Raw genomic sequence first — 19,037 nt, 5'->3', positions numbered from 1 at the left:
CAAAGAAATGACTGACCGTGTTCTGTTACTCCATTGTGTGTTGCTTGTCTATTGTGTGGTTGAAGCGATTTGGAGAAGACGTGTCGATAATACTTAAGTTCCTATAAGGACACATAATATTAACCGCTTACATATCTAATGACTGGTGAGTTCGAACCGTTGGTATTGGGGTTTTCCTTTTGTTCTGGTTTCCTTCTTGCATGAAGGAGGTAACCGCAAGATTTAAAATTAAACACTATTATTTTCAATGGTAATAATTTATTAGCGTAGTTCATTGAAAAAAAAAGAAAACACATTTAAATAAAAAATATCTTGCCTTGACAACATTCATTGGACTGTTAGCGAAACATACATACATATATTTTATACAATAAAATATTAAATATCTGGTTAACATATCATTAGCTTATTATCTGTATTTTAATTTAATTAGCTACATAATGCCATTGATTTTGTTGAGTTCTTTTTTTGAAGTCGTGAAAGCGAAGATTCTCCATTATCCGATTTTACATTAACCTCACTGAGTTCAAGTGTTGCACAACATGGTGAAAATTTGGCGATATATAGGATTTTTGTTAAATAAGAAAATATACATATAACTGGGTAAAGTATGTAAGTTATTTCCAAGCAAGTGTCCTACTTTCAGTATTATGTTTCTCTCTATTAGTTTTGTAACTTAGCCAATTTAAAAAAAGGGGGAGCGCTTCTTTTAAATCCAGTAGCCCTGTCATTTTCCATTATGATATATAATATTTTATACACACACACACACATATATATATATTGTATTCTAATATAAATCTAATATTGAACGATACGTTTTGGTTAATACACACGTCAATTTAAAAATCAGACGCTTATTTGTGCTTGGCACTTTTATTTTACTACCAATTTTAACTATCTTCGAAAATAAAATGTCCGTTAACTATCAATTATATGTTCTATACCCATCCACCAGTTAGTTTATGGAACAGTTCTTCATTTAATGTTTGATTGTTTTCTTTGGAGCGCATTGACATGAAGATATAGCCACCAATGAATTCATGAACCACTTTACAATCGGCCGATTGAACGGAGAAGACAACATTTTCATCGTGAAATTGAATCATCATACATTTTATGCCCCAATTTACATTCCAAGCCTTCATATTATTGTAACGCCAGGTTTTGATGTGGTCGCCTGTGCTTAGATCCATACGCATAATACGATTATATGCTACACCCAAAAGCTCTTCTTTCTTATGTCCATCGAATTTGATAACGAATAGAGAAACTCCGAAATTTGGAAGAGATTGCCACGCTTGTATATATTTAAGTTTGGCATCGACCAAGGACAATTTGGACACATTGGCATGAGCTTCCAGAATGCGTTGAGCTGCTTTGCTGGATAGTTTTCGTAGCATTCTTGGGGATAAATATTCGAATGTATCAATTGACCGGGGGTCAATATTAACAGGTACACCATGAGCAGGCTTTTGCAGATTCAACAACGTTTTTATATTGGAAACTTCAGTTTCATACGAGCTATCGGCTAATGAACGTCCTTTAGCTGCTAAACGACAAGCAGCCATCCATTTTGCATACTGGTCCTCATTTTCACATCGTATCCAAACTTCGCTATTTGGACCGTTTGTATCTGGTGGCACTTCCAGTTTTATGGCAAATTTTCCCTGAGACAATACAATGTCAGGAGTTACTTCGCAACCTCTTAGGTTTATTGTAATGGTCGGTGGTGCTCTTCTTGATTCCTCAGCACTTTTGTAAAGATGTAAGTGAAGATCGCGATATGTAAAGTAGTACCGTTTGTATCCTTTCAATGTGAACTTTCGAGGTTTAAGGAAACGAAGATAGTCGGTAAGTTCCGGAATTTTCGTAATATTACCATCCGTTTGGGTTTTTCCGCCTTCCAAAGATATTTGTAATTCATTGAGAGCTGACTCAATATCGTCATCTGTGCCACCTTCTCCGCCACTGCCTAACATGGATGAACCAATACGAGACTCGAAGCCTTGATATGTTTCGTTCTGCTGATTTATTTGAAACTGCAAAGCAGCAAACATGAGACTCTCCTCTTCTGTACAGTCGATCTCCTCATTTAAAATGGCCCACTTTGCCTGTTCATACAATTGATTTATACGAACTTGATCGTATTTGGGATTCAAATCAAAGAAGGTGTAATATTTGAAGCGCAGACACAGAGTGTCGTACTCACGAATACCTTGTTCCATTATCGATAGCGATGAATCCAACCAACCGACATTCATGCGAGCTTTTTCAATTAACGTCTTGGGGCGTACGAGACGCGATCTAACGTCCGGACTTGGACTACGAGGTGAAGCGGCCAAATTCTCCTGGAAGTCCCCCAGACTTGATCCAGAATCAAAAGTAGCATAACCATTACTACTATTCTTCCATGTAGGAGAACTGGGAGTTCCTGGCACCGAACTCATTCCTCTTCGTGGAGTAGTACCATATGGAGACATGGGAGAGCATTGGAAATTACCATTTTGAGTTCTATCTAAGCTGCCAATGCTCCCACCCTTGTAAGACGAGTTCATAGGTATAAATGAGTTTGTGTCCGGGGCTGGCTGTAAATAGACAGTACCATTTGGTTCGGCAATAGGAACTTTCTTCGGTGGAAACTTGCCGAAATTCTTCTTTAGATGTTCTGCTTCCAATGGTTTGCATAATGACAATTCCTCTGGATGGCGGATATCTAAATCCCTACACAAACTAACAACAGCTCCAAAGGTCTTTGTTGAAAAATCAACACGACAATCAAGAAAACGCAAGTCTGGCAATTGAACTCTCAATATCTTGTGCATAGGAGTAAAGTGCAACAAACAATCAGCTTGAACACCAACTTGATCCAATGTTGACCTTGTGCGGCTCAGCCAAATATTTCTTTCGGGCCACCACAGTGCATGATCGGACCAATCCTTGGGATGTTCAGGATCGACTAATTGCAGCATAATTCCTCCAATGTGCTGATCTCCACGAACTCTTAACTGCTTCTCCACTTGGAGGTCTGTTATGAAAATCCGGAGATTCCATGTGTTTTCTCCGACGTGAATCATGGTCTAAATCGATCTGTTGCTTCTAGATTAGCCGCAGGAAAACGAAAATAGTTCAGATCCTAAAATAAACAAAAACACAGATGTTGGACTACAAACAAATTTCCAAATGGCTAGCGATGACGTAATTTACATTAGTTTCTAACAACTAGTAAGTTGCGCAGCGCCAACTCTCTGGCAAAATAATGGCGCTTGTATAATTCAGGCGAAAACTCTTATCATTTCATTCGTACAAGAATGTCTGCTGTAAATTAATACAATGGAATATTTGATACACTCCTACTCTGCCCGGAAAGGGGATGCAGCGCACAATGAAGAAAAGATAACTTGTTGAGTCTTAGCTGGTTATTGCCTCTGTCCAAGGTTACCTTCTCTCCATAAAAAACAACGCACACACTCGTTTTGCTTATTATGCTTCAAGTATGCAAAAACAAAAAAATCAGATACTACGCGATCAACGAACACAGACGACAAACAACAAATGGCAAATAATGATGGTCTAAACGTCACACACATCAAATCGAGAGCAAAGAATGAAAACTCAAGTAGGAGGCTGTGAGGCTGTTGACGTATTCTCGCCCTTTTCAATTGTAACCAAAACCATAGATTATAGAGACGATCCTCCTCTCTCCGCCAAAAAAAATGTATAATTTTTGTTTTCGATTGTAACCACCGCCTTCAACGCTATCAATGTAATATGTCTGGGTTGCGAGGTGGTATTCTTAATTAATTTAAATTAGAAATGCGTTTCTCTCTCGTCTATTTTTAGACGACGGCAGCGTTGCCATTTTGGTTCGATCGGACCAAAATTGGGCCAACCAATAAACACAAACATTTGAAAAATGCTAAATTTCAACAATTTTTCAAACTTTTTTCAAAGACTTATGGTAATATTCAAGCTGAGAAATTGTTGAGAAAATTGCGTTCTCAACAAAAACCAGACATTACCTTCAGCCAGTGTTGCCAATTTGATGCTTTTAGCACCAAATTTAGTGCTTTTTGATTTCTAAAAAGCACCAAATTACCTTTTTTGTGCCATTTAAAAAAAGCACCAACTTGGTGCTTTCTGGCATTTTCATTTAGTGCTTTTGGTGCTTTTTTTTATTTTGAACAGTATTAAGTAATTGATCCAAAAATTTTGATTAGACTTTCAAGAGCTGAAGAAACTCAAATTTATTGCCAAATATAGAATTTGATTGTTATGAAGTTGGCATTGATTATTTTTTAATTAATATTGTTATTTAGGGTATTCTGTAGGAAAGTCACACAACTGAAATAAGTAATAGACTCCTTCCATATATTAATATTTTGAAAGTTGAAAAATATCACTGTTCAAAATTAATTGGACGAAAGCATTAAAACTCATCAAGGTGTATTCTTGAATAGCGGTTCATAATGGTGAGTACTAAGTTTGAGGTTTGTCGCTAAAGTGAAAGCTATATCAGTAAAAAAAAGGCATAAAATTATGCATATTTGCTGCAAATTTTATTATAACTTGATGGGGTATAGCCAAGTATTAAAGAAAAGTAATTGTGAAAAAATGACTATTTTAGCAGCTAAACTCGATCTTAATACCCCCCTTAACTTCATAAAATTCAATAAACAAAAGTTCTATAATACATCTTCGGAAGTTTTTTTTTTAGTAAAGCATTTAATTAACGATTTTGTGGTGGAAGGTGGTATGTTAGAATTTATAATATATTTTTGGTGCTTTTCGGCCTTGGGGAGATGGCAACACTGCCTTCAGCAATAATTTCCTAACTGTAATCCAGCGTTACCGTTGTGCCACTTTAGTGGCAAATTTGCCACTTTTCTTGGGCGGTGCCACTTTTGCGCCACTTTTTGTTTGTGCCACTAAATGTGATACTTTTTACGATTTTCTGCCACTTTTCCAATAATTTGTGCCACTTTTTCAAAAGTTTAAATATTATGGGTAGTTATCACCATAGATGTGTTATTAAGAAAATTTAATATTGTGCACCAACAGCCTTCGCTCATTAATTCTTATTACGTGAACAGTTACGATTCAACTTATTTGGTAAACCGTACTTTGAATATGCCAAATTTATTGTGGCATGAAATATCAGGATAAATATGAAAATGTTTAAGGTTTGTATTACGACCGCAGGAAATAATTGATGATGGATCCCATAAGGACCCAGTTAGAAAAAATTGCAATCGCCTTTGGACAGATTGTTCCAATTCTACTATATTCCTCAAAATGAATGCTGGAACAGTGGACAGTATTGAAGCATTACCTCATTAGAGAAAAATTGGAAGAAAAGTGTCCTAAGAAATTAGAGAAAGTATATGTTAAAGATCCAAAATGCACTTTCAAATACCAAAGATTTATCTTAAATTTTTAGTTTATATTATCAAAAGTATGAATACCGTTAACAAAACATTCCAAAGCGAATCCTCCTAAACGTGAGTACTATGTTCGGTTTTCGAGTTGAAAATCACTTTATTTTCGCGATTACTTTTCCTGATATAATCAAAATTATAAATGATTGAGTTATTGAGTTAATTTATCTGCTTTATATTGAACTGTTTTAGTAAAGTAACCTCGAAAATTTCAGCTCGAAAATCGAACATAGTGCTTAACTTAAATTGTTTATTAATTATATTTAACAAAAATATTATATTACAAATATACATAAAATTTGTAAGAAAATTTGTAAAAACGTGATTTAGCAGATATCGACTATAAAAATTCTTTGTATAATAAAAACATTAAAACAATATAGATAGGTCACAAAACGACATCACAATCCGAAAGTTGTGGACAAATTTTACCATGAATTGACATAAATGACAAAAAACTGAAGAAAAGGGGGTTCCGCATTACTTAAAAACCAATGATGATATAAATTATTTTGATATCGTAAATAAATTTAAAGATATAATTGAAAGGCCTGATTATTTTATAGACGCTTAAAAAATAATTTTAAATAGGATTTGTTCACCAATTTGTATGAATTCGCAAAATATATTTTAACTTGACCTCATAGCAGTATTTATTTCTTAAGTTTTTTTGTATAAGTTAATAAAAAGAATGTGCCACTTTTCAAAAATAATTGTGCCCCTTTTTTCGACGTTTGCCACTTTTTGTGCCACTTTTTGAAAATTCCCAACGGTAACGCTGCTGTAATCCTCAAATTGAACGCTACTCAATAATTTCTGTTTGATAAATTATTGTTGATGTGTTGAATTTTTTCGATGTGAGATAAATTAAAAATTAACATTGTTGCGAATATTTTCTAACCACCATTTCTATAAATATCAATCCCAGTTCTAACTGAAAGTCAATACCAAATTTCTAGGGATTTTGTATTTATTAATTTCTTCTCGTCCACAAATATAATAATATTATATATAAGTGAAAGCTGTCATACAATATAATGCCAATCAAAACATAATTATCTTATTAAACGTATTAATAAATAAAACTATCAATAAAAACTAAATATCATAAACATTATTTTTAAACATGTTTACATGCATAATTCAACTTCCGCCATAATGTTGGTGTTACATACTGTTAAAATTACTATCGAGGAACTTGCTGGGCTGCGTATTTGAATAGATTTCCAGTAATAGGAATTCACAAAATAACAAATTAAACTGATGACGGGATGTAAGTTGATGTTCTTGATATGGAATTGTTGCTCTTCGCTTTAATTAGTTGCACTTTGAAAGTTTTCTGTAAACTTTTCTTTGTTGTTTTCTTGGATTAATTTCAGTTTATTGTCAAAAATATTCCATATTTTTGTATTCCTTCCAACTGACCATGTATTTCGTGCCACAAAATATACTGAAAACAATAAAATTCTATTTCCGCAAGAACGTTGGTGTCACAAAATTGTTATAAAATTCGGTCAATTTGAAATAATTGCTATGAAGGAACATGCTGGCTAAGAGTTAGAACAAATTTCCAGCAACATGAATGAAGGTATGGAAATTAAACTATCGATGTTATGCGTATTTCCATCCAGAAGATGGGAAAGAAAGGGAAAACATAAAAACCATGTTTAATTGGTTGCACTTTGTTTTATGGAAACTTTCTCTATTCAATAAACCACTGTCATTTTTCATCGATCATCTCCTTAATGCTTCCAAGAATGCAGCATCCAAAGATGTTAGTTTTCTGCAAAGAGATTTGAGTTTAATGACTTCCAAAAGTTTTCATTTCGTGTTTTATTTTTACTTACCAATTATTATAAAAAATTTTGAGTAATTTCAGTAAATTATCAAAATTTTTGCATAGTGTTTTATTTCTTCCACGAACTTCGTTGCACAAAGAAGTATTGAAAACCACATGTCTTTTTCGTTGCATTTTAAGGTAGTGTTTTGTCAAAGTTATCTCCAATTATTTTCAACACATTTTAAACATTTTGCCGATTTGGAGTTAATTCGCAAAGAATTTAAAAATGTATTGAAGGTCATCTGTTTTAAGTCAAGTTGAATTTATGTTGAAAATGATACTTATTCTCAAACTGATACTTATCGTGGTTTATTGGGTTCATTCGTCAGAATCGCAAAAAGCTACGACAAACTTGTTGCCGTAAATTTGTTGGCTAGTTAAAAGTGTTTTTAGGAAAAATGACTGTCAGTGTGTGTGTGTGTGAAAAGGAAAAAGAAATTGAAATCGAGAATCACAATCGAAGAACCAAAAGCAAAATAAAAAAATACATTAATAGGAAAACCATTGAACAAATTAACTTTGTTTTTGCAAATTGCGAAGGCGTTTACTGCAAAAAATAAACAAACATAACACTTACGTCATCAATCTTGATGATTTCAGAATAGTCTACATTGGGTGTTGCAGCCAACAAAGAAAGTGTGAAAAAAAGATATAATTGATTGAAGGTGAAATAATTAATGAATCTATTTTAAATGATAGAACCTGATTTTATTGCTGACGATAACAAGCAATTTGGAATTTTTGTAGCCCAACATCTATTTTTTTTATTATTTTAGGATCTGAAGTGGCTAATCTAGAAGCAACGAATCGACACCATGATTCACGTCGGAGAAAACACATGGAATCTCCGAATTTTCATTACAGATCTCCAAGTGGAGAAGCAGTTAAGAGTTCGTGGGGATCAGCACATTGGAGGAATTATGCTGCAATTAGTCGATCCTGAACACCCCAAGGATTGGTCCGATCATGCACTGTGGTGGCCCGAAAGAAATATTTGGCTGAGCCGCACAAGGTCAACATTGGATCAAGTTGGTGTTCAAGCTGATTGTTTGTTGCACTTTACTCCTATGCACAAGATATTGAGAGTTCAACTGCCAGATTTGCGTTTTCTTGATTGTCGTGTTGATTTTTCCATCAAAACATTCACAGCTGTAGTTAATCTATGCAAAGATTTGGATATTCGTCATCCTGAGGAATTGTCTTTATGCAAACCCCTTGAAGCAGAACATTTGAAAAAGAACTATGGCAAATATCCGCAGAAGAAAGTGGCCATACCAGAGCCAAATGGTACCGTTTATCTACAACCAGCACCAGATACAAATTCTTTTATTCCAATAAATTCTGCTTACAAAGGGGGCAGCAGCGGAAGCTTGGATAGAACACAGAATGGGGGAAATTTACTTTGTGCTCCAGTGTCGCCCTACAATACTACACCTAGAAGAGGGGGCACTGCTCCGGGAACGCCCATAATGTCGTCGCCCACTGGCACATGGAAAAACACAAGCAATGGTTATGGGACATATGATTCATCTTCAAGCCTGGGCGATTTTCAAGAGAATTTGGCGGCATCCCCTCGATGTCCAAGTCCAGATGTAAGGTCTCGTCTTGTTCGCCCAAAAAGCTTGATTGAAAAAGCCCGTATGAATGTGGGTTGGCTAGATTCATCATTGTCTATTATGGAACAAGGTATACGCGAGTACGATGCACTGTGTCTACGTTTCAAGTACTATACCTTCTTCGATTTAAATCCAAAATATGATTTAGTACGCATCAACCAATTATACGAACAGGCCAAGTGGTCAATACTAAATGAAGAACTCGATTGCTCGGAAGAGGAAAGTCTAATGTTTGCTGCTTTGCAATTTCAAATCAATCGGCTAAATGAGGCACAGTGCTATCAGGATTCCGGAATGGATTCAACCTTTAATGATGATGGTGATGATGGCGTTGATTCGTTACTTAATGAACTTCAAATAACGCTCGAAGGGCCCAACTCTAGTCATGATGGCAATATTACCAAAATTCCGGAGTTGTCCGATTATTTGCGTTTCCTTAAACCAAGAAAATTCACCATGAAAGGGTATAAAAGATATTTCTTTGCCTATCGCGATTTACATTTGCATTTGTACAAGACGGCTGAAGATTCCCGCAGAGGGGCTCCTGTTATAACGATCAACTTAAGGGGTTGCGAAGTAACCCCCGATATAAATTTATCTCAACAAAAATTCTCTATTCGATTGGAAGTGCCACCAGAAGGGGGCAACGGCCCTAATACTGAAGTATGGATTAGATGTGAGACAGAAGATCAATACGCAAAATGGATGGCTGCTTGTCGTTTAGCAGCAAAAGGGCGATCATTAGCAGACAGTTCATACGATGCCGAAGTGACCAATATAAAAACACTGCTTGATCTTCAAAAACCTAATAATAAGGCGGCCGTTAACATCGACCCCCGAACTATAGATACCCAAGACTATCTCTCTCCAAAGATGTTGAGAAAACTCTCGGGTAAAGCCGCAATGAGAATTTTGGAGGCACATGCCAATGTAACAAAACTTACTTGTATAGAAGCCAAAATGAAATACATTCAAGCCTGGCAATCACTGCCCGACTTTGGTGTATCTTTGTTTGTCATTAAATTTGATGGTCATAAAAAAGAAGAACTGTTGGGCGTGGCGCACAATCGTATTATGCGTATGGATCTCAATACTGGAGATCACATAAAAACATGGCGTTATAATACAATGAAAGCATGGAATGTGAATTGGGGTATAAAATGCATGATGATTCAGTTTAATGATGAAAATGTCGTATTTTCTTGTCTATCGTCCGACTGCAAGGTTGTTCATGAATTTATAGGTGGTTATATTTTTATGGCAATGCGATCGAAAGAAAATAATCAAACTCTTAACGAGGATATGTTCCATAAATTAACGGGAGGCTGGGTTTAAAAACAAAAAGTATTTTACAAGAACAACGGATTTTTTCGTCTTCTAGCACAAGCGCCCACATCAACGCACATTATATCTACGACAACAACGAACTTAATAAATCTTCGAATTTCTCTTTTACGGAAAAAAATCAATAACAATAAAATTCTTAAAGAATTACGTTAAAAAAGTAGTATCCCATTTACTCACTCTGACCTTGTGTGTATGTTATTGCCAAAGCGTGCCTACATCTATTTTATTCTTAAACACGCCCAAATTCCACTAATTCAAGTCTCCATTTTAATACTTAATTTATTTTTTTGTAACACGTTTGTATTTTTGTCAGTCTTTTTATCTCTAAGTATAACCAATAACTAATCCTACTCTATAACATAATTTTATGTTTTTGTGTTATGAGTATCATTTTATCTAATTTAAAACAATTGTTGTAATTTTATATAATAAAATTTAATAATATATATATTATGTATAACAAAACAATAAAAATTACTATTAATAATAACTAACATATAAAATAATTTTGTTTCTAAATTACTTGTGTTGGGAGTCATGTTGATGAATCGACTTGTCCAGGATTCAGACGTTTATTCATTTCGGGGAAACGTTTGTTATCGACTATGTGAGACTCTAGAATAACGTTAATGGGAGAATTCATAAGGAAGACCTTGAGAAACAGTTCGAGTTTTTAACGCAATTTTTAAGAAACTACTTCAATCATGGTGTAACGTTGAACATGCGCGATTTCGGGTCTCGATGAAAGAGCAATTTTTTTTTTCAAAGGTTGTTTCTGGGTAATGGGTAATCGGCAAAACAATTTCATGACACTTATGCGCGGACACAACTTATTGCTGAAATAAAAACAGCTGATTTCGATAAGAGCGAGAATTAGAAGTACAAGAAGCAATCAATTTAATGACAGGAATGGGTAATAATTCAATTTTATTATTGACCGGACCTCCAGGGATTGGCAAAACAACTATAATACGACATGTCTGCAAAGAACTCATTGAAATCTTTAATATGAATTGCCGCGGTTTTTACACAGAGGAAGTTCGCAACTCAAGAGGACAACGTATTGGATTTGATGTTGTGACAATTGGTTGTGCACAGAGATCGATATTAGCAAGGTACATTTCTGTGCAACGGTTGACTGGATATTATCTACCGGGATATTAATATTTACCTTTCCACAGATCAGAAGAAAATAAAAAATGCCCCTATGTTGGTAAATATGCGGTGTTTGTAAAAGACTTTGAAGACCTTGTGCTGCCAATTTTGCATCGTGATCATCCACAAATGCTAATTGTCGATGAAGTTGGAAAAATGGAGTTAAAAAGTAAAAAGTTTGAGTCAGCTATGTATTCCTGCATCGATGCAGGAATTACTATACTAGCCACCATACCATTCGAATTACGACATCCAATACCATTGGTGGACAAATTAAAGACTTCAACCAAATCTAAAATAATAACCGTTACGAAAGAAAACCGTAATCAATTGCCGAAAGAAGTTGCAGAAATTGTTTACAATATGGTCAAATGCAATAAATGATCTTTATTTTAATTAAACTTATTTAAGTCTAGGATTATGCACTCCGAGTACTATGTATTGCTTGCAGGTGATTCTGCACTCAATGAGACACTGGTAGAATATGATTTCGAATCCCGTTGCGACCTTTTTCTTGCTCTTTTGGGCGATTTCTCATGGTCCATTTCATTGTACGTTTGTTCGGTAGCTCGCCATACCATCTCTTGGCGTTGGACCAAATCGGAATAACGCTGCTCGAATTGCAAGTCAGGCGGTAACATAAGCTCCCATTTTTTCTCGGAATTGGGTTTAGCTACAGACTGCAATACTTCCAAAGCTTCCTCAGGTGGAAGCTGCGTGGCAAAAATGACTTGTGGTCTATACAAATACTTGGTTCGGGAAAACCTAAATAACTGTGAACCGAAACGTTTTAGACATGAGTCTTATATAAACAGTGAAGGGGAAGTTACTTACCACATAGTCACGACCTCTAATCATTAGTTCAGATTTTACGCCATTAGCATTAGATAACATTTCGTTGGGGTATAAAATTTCAGACTGCGGTACCCAATTGCCATGAATTAGTATACCTACTTGCGGCAATGTCCTTAAAACTTTTTCTACTGTTACATTCGAATCCACTCCATCTTGTAAAATGGACATTATATCATCAAAAGACAACATTTTGGCATCTTTCAAAATAACCTTAAGCTGATCAATTAGTGACATAGACTTTAACTTTGCTTTGCTTATGACCCGGGCTGGTAGCACAGCATCAATACCTTGATCTTGTCCTTCTGCTGGCAAAAGTTTTTCAACATACTTCGGCGTTTCTAACCCTAGGGAGTGACTACTCTGTCTATTCGTGGCGAATAATTTCTGCCGTTCCAACTCGGCAGTTGGGGATGTTCTTGAATGCCAGTAAGTCTCGCACCAGGGTTCTTCGACACTTTTTTTTACAAAGCTTTCATATCCCTGTCGCTCTTTTACTTTTTTTGCGCCGGATCTTGCAAATTTCACTGTAACCTGTTGAAGTTCTTCGTCATCATCTTCTTCGTTAAGGGCTTTCTGTTCCGCCTTATTACGTTTGTCTTCTTTATCGAAATATGAGAAGGAAGGTCTCAGTTGTAATATCGACGATAAGGGAGACAGGTGTATTTCTTTATCTGCATAAATTCCCACAATATACTTGCTAACGTCATCTAAGGATGTAGAGCTAACAAATGCCTGTTTGTCCATAATACCCCGTTTGAATGTTGGTCGTTCCCCTTTGGCTTGTGTTTTCCCGTCGGCAGCAAGAGCCATTTGCTCGCCTTTAAAACGATCATAGAACGGTGACTCGGTATCAAGGGCGAAATCCACCTTAACCTCTTTATTTATGGGCTTCACACAACAATTGACAACGGCAGCATTTTCAAAGTTGGACACTTGTGTTTTAGTCGGGTATTGGAAGAGGTACAAATTATCCTGTAGATTTTTTGACAGGAATACTGGTATCTTGAAAGAAACACCACAAATGAAAACACTAAAATTATAATAACGTCAAATTTTTACCTCTTCCACTATTTCATCATCGTCAAATTCCCAAGCCATTTTCAGTTAGTTGAAAATAAAAAAACACAAAAGCAGCCAACCAAAATAAACAAATTTAACCATGTGTTTATTGTTGACCGTATCTGTTAATATTTGACATTGATTCATTTCTTCGCATACAACCCAATAAATAAACATAAGAAAAATACTTATATTCAACACGGTTTCAACTTATTTTAGGGTTAGACTAGTATTCAATTTGAGAAATTGTTTTGTGGTAGCGATGGAGATGAAATCTAACTTGAAATGCTGGCAGCGATATACCATTCATAATTGTAGGTTTATTAACTATACTTGCAGCACTTTATTATTGGTTTAAAATAATTTTAAGCAACTATTTGCGCTTGCTGTTTCACAAAATATGAAATATGGCTCGTCATTTTAATTTACATCCTATTATCAGTTTAAAATGGTTATTTTGTGAATTCCTATTGTTGGAAATCTATCTAACACGCGGTCTAGAACGTTCCTCATTTCAAATTGCCGTATATTAACTAATTTTAATACAGTTTTGTGACACCAACATTGTGGAGGAAATCGATTTCTCTATGTAAAAGTGTTTAAGATATTTAAAGTTTAAGGCCGGTATGCACCTCTAGCGAAAAATTTCATTCCCATAAGAAATGCATTGCTATTTATGCTAACGAAATTTTCGGTAGCGTTCAATTTCGTAAGGTGGTACGCACCTCTAATGAAAATAACAGGGTTGTCAAAAGGATATTTTGGCAGCAAACATTTAAATTATTGCAATAATTGTGTGCGTAAAAGTTTTAAAAAGTCTGTATCTGTATCAACAATTTATTTGAAAAATATTTGGAACATATATTAACAATTTTTAAAAGCGATTAGCTGGTTTAAAATTTGTGTACACAGCCCTGTTTTTTGTTGTAGACTTAAAAAAATTTTTGCCACCGAAAATTTCGCTAGAGGTGCATACCGGCCTTTAATTGATATTTTTATTTGTTGATATGTTTTAAAAGATAAAAAGTTTTTGATTAGTACTGTAGTATATAATAGATTTCGTTTTGTATTGATATTTATTTATTTATTTATTTATTTATTTATTTATTTATTCAACAACGTAATATAAAAAGCCGGAACAGGCCAAATAAAACTATATTACATCTCATAATACTGAATAAAAGGTAAAAAAAAACTTATGCATACGGCTAGAGAAAAATATAAAATTTATTCACTCTACTTAGAATATACTACTGAAATATAGTTAAACTAAAAAAAAAACAACAAAAATTGCAATAGACAAGTTATAAGTGATATATTAAAGAAAACATTATCGGTTACTGTAATAGAAATTCAATACATCTGACATTAAAAACATTATTAGTAAAAGAAAAATTTCTAAGGGACAACGGAAGATGATTCCAAAGTCTAGAAACTCTTACAACAAATGACCTTTCATAATGCATGGATGAAATACGTGGAATGAGAAGTTGTGGATTCCTCGACGATCTACAGAAATTGAACATGGAGCGGAGAAGAGGATAACCATGTGATGTCATAACTCTATAAAAACATTGAAGCAACCGGAGATCAACATAGCGCGCAAATGGAAGACCAAGAAAGCTACTAACATAAACTGATACATGATCATATTTCCTGAGACCATGAACATATCGAACTATTGATTTAACTGCATTTTCTATCCTTGAAAGCTGGAGGCCAGATGTTGCAGATATAATCTCAATGCAGTAATTAACATGGGGCATAAGAAGAGCCATTGCAACTCTCTGGCGAATATATCGAGGCAAATACGCATCTACGCAATATAGTCTACGCAATTTAAACATAACCCTGGAGATGATCCCACCTATGTGAGTGCCAAACTCCAACCTGTGGTCAATGACAACACCCAAGCACCTCATCTCATTAACAAAATTGACAGGAGTTGTACCAATACATATCCTAATATTGCCTCGTCCATGATCATTAAATAGAATGGCATTAGACTTACTAACATTAATATTAAGTCCATTTCTACTCAGCCAGGCCGCAAATAGATATTATTATCTATTTTTTTTTGTCGAAAATGGATAAATTATACAAAATCCTTAGAATTTTGGTTTAGACTCGCAGTTAGAAGTGGGGTTACAAATTTAGGTAGAAAAATATTCGATACAATGTTAATTTTTTATTTGCCTCACATACAAATCAGTTTGAAAAATTATTATTATTTCAGATTGAAATAATAAATAATAAAAATAATAACGCGATTTTCTAAACAATTTCTCAACTTGAATTTTACCCTAATCCTTTGAAAAATTGTTGAAATTAAGCATGCTTATGCAGAAAAATGCTTATATTCAATACGCTTTCAAACATTTTTTCAAACAATTACATTAGAATTCAATTTGAGAAATTGTTCAGAAAATCGCGTTGCGTTCTCAACAAAAAACAGACATTATCCTCAGCAGTAGAATTCAACACGTTTGCAACTATTTCTCAACATATTAGCAACAACTTTTCAAACTAAATTTCATTTTAATGCTTCAAACCTATTGGAAAATTTCTTGAAAGCAAGCAATTTGCAAGGCCATTTGAATTAATGTTGAAGATGAGATTCACTATCAAATTGAATGGCGTTACCTATGAAAAATGCTCATCCTTCCCAATAAACACAGGATGAGCGTTTTTCAAATGTAACAACTTTTCAGTTTGAGGGTAAATATAATTTTCAACATAAATTCAACTTGACTTGAAACAGCTCATCTTCAATACATCTTCAAATTGTTTGCGAATTACTTCCAATTTGCCAAAATGTTGACGAAATCATTGAAAAGGTGTTGAAGATAATATGAGAAAACTTTGACAAAACACTACCCTAAAATGCAACGAAAAAACCATGTGGTTTTCAATACTTATTTGTGCAACGAACCCAACAAACACAAACGTTTGAAAAATGCTAAATTTCAACAATTTTTCAAACATTTTTTCAAAGAATTAGGGTAATATTCAAGTTGAGAAATTGTTGAGAAAATCGCGTTCTCAACAAAAAACAGACATTACCCTCAACAGTGAAATTCAACACATTAGCAATAATATCTCAAGTGTTATCCTCAAATTGAAATGCATCGCTACTCAATAATTTGTCAAATAATTTTCGATGTGAGTCAAATTAAAAATTAACATCGTTGCAAATACTTTTCAACCTAAATTTGTATGAATGATATCTCCACTTCAAATTGAAAGTCAAAGCCAAAATTCTATGCATTTTGTATAATATATTCATTTTCATCAAAATAAAATATATAATAATACACTACACTACATAATACACTACAATACCAATTGATAAATAATAATCTTATTAAACATATCAACAAATAAGAACAAAACCAAAAAACGAACAACAAAACTTTAAATATCTTAAACATTATTAGTAAACACTTTTGCATTGATAATTCGATTTCCTTCCTTTTGGTGTCATAAAACAGCATTAAAATTTATTAACATGCGGGCAATTTGAAATTAGGAACGTACTGGACCGCGTGTTAGAATTGATTTCCAGCAGAAGGAATTCACAAAATATCCAATTTAAACTGATAATAGCATATGAATTAAACTGACGATGTGATGCACATTTTCATCCAGAAGTTGTTGATTTCAACAATTTGTTGTTTTTAACCATTTTAATTGGTTGCACTTGTAATGTTTCTGGAAACTTTTTCTTGTCGATAAGCCACTCATTTTTCATTGGTCAGCTTCTTAATGTTTGCAAGAATATAGCATCCAAAGATTTTAGTTTTCTGCAAAGAGATTTAAATTTAGTGACTTCTCTAAAGTGTTGATTTAATTTTTCATATTGATGTACCAATTATTATAAACTATTTGAAGCAGTTCCAGTTAATTGTCCACCATTTTTTCATCGGTCAGCTTTTTATTGTTTTCAAGAACGTGGAATCCATAATTTTAGTTTTCTACAAAGAGATATACATTTAGTGACTTCCTTAAAGTTTTATTTCATTTTTTTTACCTATTTTCATAAACTATTTGGTTATTTGTCTTTTTCCATTTTTTTAATTTCTTGCAATTGACCACGAACTTCGTTGCACAAATAAGTATTGAAAACCACATGGTTTTTTGTTGCATTTTAGGGTAGTGTTTTGTCAAAGTTTTCTCATATTATCTTCAACACCTTTTCAAAGATTTCGTCAACATTTTGGCAAATTGGAAGTAATTCGCAAACAATTTGAAGATGTATTGAAGATGAGCTATTTTAAGTCAAGTTGAATTTATGTTGAAAATTATATTTACCCTCAAACTGAAAAGTTGTTGCATTTGAAAAACGCTCATCCTGTGTTTATTGGGAAGTTCGTGGTCAATTGCAAGAAATTAAAAAAATGGAAAAATTTAGGCAAATAACCAAATAGTTTATAAAAATAGGTAAGTGAAAATAAAAAATGGAATACTACTTTAAGGAAGTCACTAAATGTATATCTCTTTGCAGAAAACTAAAATTATGGATTCTACGTTCTTGAAAACATTAAAAAGTTGACCGATGAAAAAATTGTGGACAATTAGCTGGAGCTGATTCAAATAGTTTATAATAATTGGTACGTCAATATGAAAAATTAAATCAACACTTTAGAGAAGTCACTAAATTTAAATCTCTTTGCAGAAAACTAAAATCTTTGGATGCTACATTCTTGCAAACATTAAGAAGCTGACCAATGAAAACATTAAGAAGCAGATCAAGAAAAAGTTTCCAGAAACATTACAAGTGCAACCAATTAAAATTGTTAAAAACAACAAATTGTTGAAATCAACAACTTCTGGATGAAAATGTGCATCACATCGTCAGTTTAATTCATATGCTATTATCAATTTAAAATGGATATTTTGTGAATTCCTTCTGCTGGAAATCAATTCTAACACGCGTTCCTAATTTCAAATTGGCCGCAGGTTAATAAATTTTAATGCTGTTTTATGACACCAAAAGGAAGGAAATCGAATTATCAATGCAAAAGTGTTTACTAATAATGTTTAAGATATTTAAAGTTTTGTTGTTTGTTTTTTTTTTGTTCTTATTTGTTGATATGTTTAATAAGATTATTATTTATCAATTGGTATTGTAGTGTATTATGTAGTGTAGTGTATTATATATTTTATTTTGATAAAAATGAATAAATTATACAAAATTCATAGAATTTTGGCTTTGACTTTCAATTTGAAGTGGGGATATCATTCATACAAATTTAGGTTGAAAAGTATTTGCAACGATGTTAATTTTGAATTTGACTCGCATCGAAAATTGTTTGACAAATTATTGAGTAGCGATGCATTTCAATTTGAGGATAACACTTGAGATATTATTGCTAATGTGTTGAATTTCACTGTTGAGGGTAATGTCTGTTTTTTGTTGAGAACGCGATTTTCTCAACAACTTCTCAACTTGAATCTTACCCTAATCCTTTGAAAAAATGTTTGAAAAATTGTTGAAATTTAGCATTTTTCAAACGTTTGTGTTTTTTGGGTTGTGTTTGTTGGGATGTTCTCTAATGCGCTTTACAGACTATCAGTTATTCCGGACGGAATGTCGGTGTTTGTAAAGAATCTTACAGTGTGTCGGGTCGATACGACTTGTCGGCGATGACTAAATAATCGGTAAATGTGTTATCGATCCCATAAACATGCAGCAGTATCGATTATGCCTTCGGACTTAACTTATAA

The 19,037-nt window shown here is 33.7% G+C and overlaps 4 protein-coding genes across 6 annotated transcripts; 2 read left to right on the top strand and 2 right to left on the bottom strand.

The window, feature by feature from the left end:
• Positions 1-238: 238 nt before the first annotated feature.
• Positions 239-3,803, bottom strand: LOC142233696 (unc-112-related protein-like). Of its 2 annotated transcripts, none has more exons than XM_075304697.1 (2): positions 3,208-3,803; positions 239-3,136 (listed from the first exon to the last, which is right to left on the bottom strand). In XM_075304697.1, the coding sequence occupies exon 2, from the start codon at positions 3,075-3,077 to the stop codon at positions 942-944; it is 2,136 nt and encodes a 711-aa protein (XP_075160812.1). In that variant the 5' UTR covers positions 3,078-3,136; positions 3,208-3,803; the 3' UTR covers positions 239-941. The 2 variants fall into 2 exon arrangements, with proteins under 2 accessions (XP_075160812.1, XP_075160813.1); XM_075304698.1 differs by having other exon boundaries at positions 3,443-3,803.
• Positions 3,804-7,698: 3,895 nt separating this feature from the next.
• On the top strand, positions 7,699-10,747 carry LOC142233693 (unc-112-related protein-like). Of its 2 annotated transcripts, none has more exons than XM_075304693.1 (2): positions 7,699-7,943; positions 8,055-10,747. In XM_075304693.1, exon 2 carries the CDS (start codon positions 8,094-8,096, stop codon positions 10,227-10,229), a length of 2,136 nt encoding a protein of 711 aa, XP_075160808.1. In that variant the 5' UTR covers positions 7,699-7,943; positions 8,055-8,093; the 3' UTR covers positions 10,230-10,747. The 2 variants fall into 2 exon arrangements, with proteins under 2 accessions (XP_075160808.1, XP_075160809.1); XM_075304694.1 differs by having other exon boundaries at positions 8,026-10,747.
• Positions 10,748-11,050: 303 nt separating this feature from the next.
• LOC142233695 (cancer-related nucleoside-triphosphatase homolog) lies at positions 11,051-11,801 on the top strand. The gene is made up of 2 exons (XM_075304696.1): positions 11,051-11,356; positions 11,423-11,801. The coding sequence occupies exons 1-2, from the start codon at positions 11,142-11,144 to the stop codon at positions 11,778-11,780; spliced, it is 573 nt and encodes a 190-aa protein (XP_075160811.1). The 5' UTR covers positions 11,051-11,141; the 3' UTR covers positions 11,781-11,801.
• Positions 11,749-13,466, bottom strand: Polr3E (RNA polymerase III subunit E). Its single transcript, XM_075304695.1, has 3 exons — positions 13,311-13,466; positions 12,231-13,253; positions 11,749-12,169 (listed from the first exon to the last, which is right to left on the bottom strand). Exons 1-3 carry the CDS (start codon positions 13,347-13,349, stop codon positions 11,831-11,833), a joined length of 1,401 nt encoding a protein of 466 aa, XP_075160810.1. The 5' UTR covers positions 13,350-13,466; the 3' UTR covers positions 11,749-11,830.
• Positions 13,467-19,037: the final 5,571 nt, after the last annotated feature.

This window comes from Haematobia irritans, chromosome 4, assembly GCF_050003625.1.
Source record: "Haematobia irritans isolate KBUSLIRL chromosome 4, ASM5000362v1, whole genome shotgun sequence".
Taxonomy (NCBI): domain Eukaryota; kingdom Metazoa; phylum Arthropoda; class Insecta; order Diptera; family Muscidae; genus Haematobia; species Haematobia irritans.
This window is presented reverse-complemented; position numbering and strand designations above follow the sequence as displayed.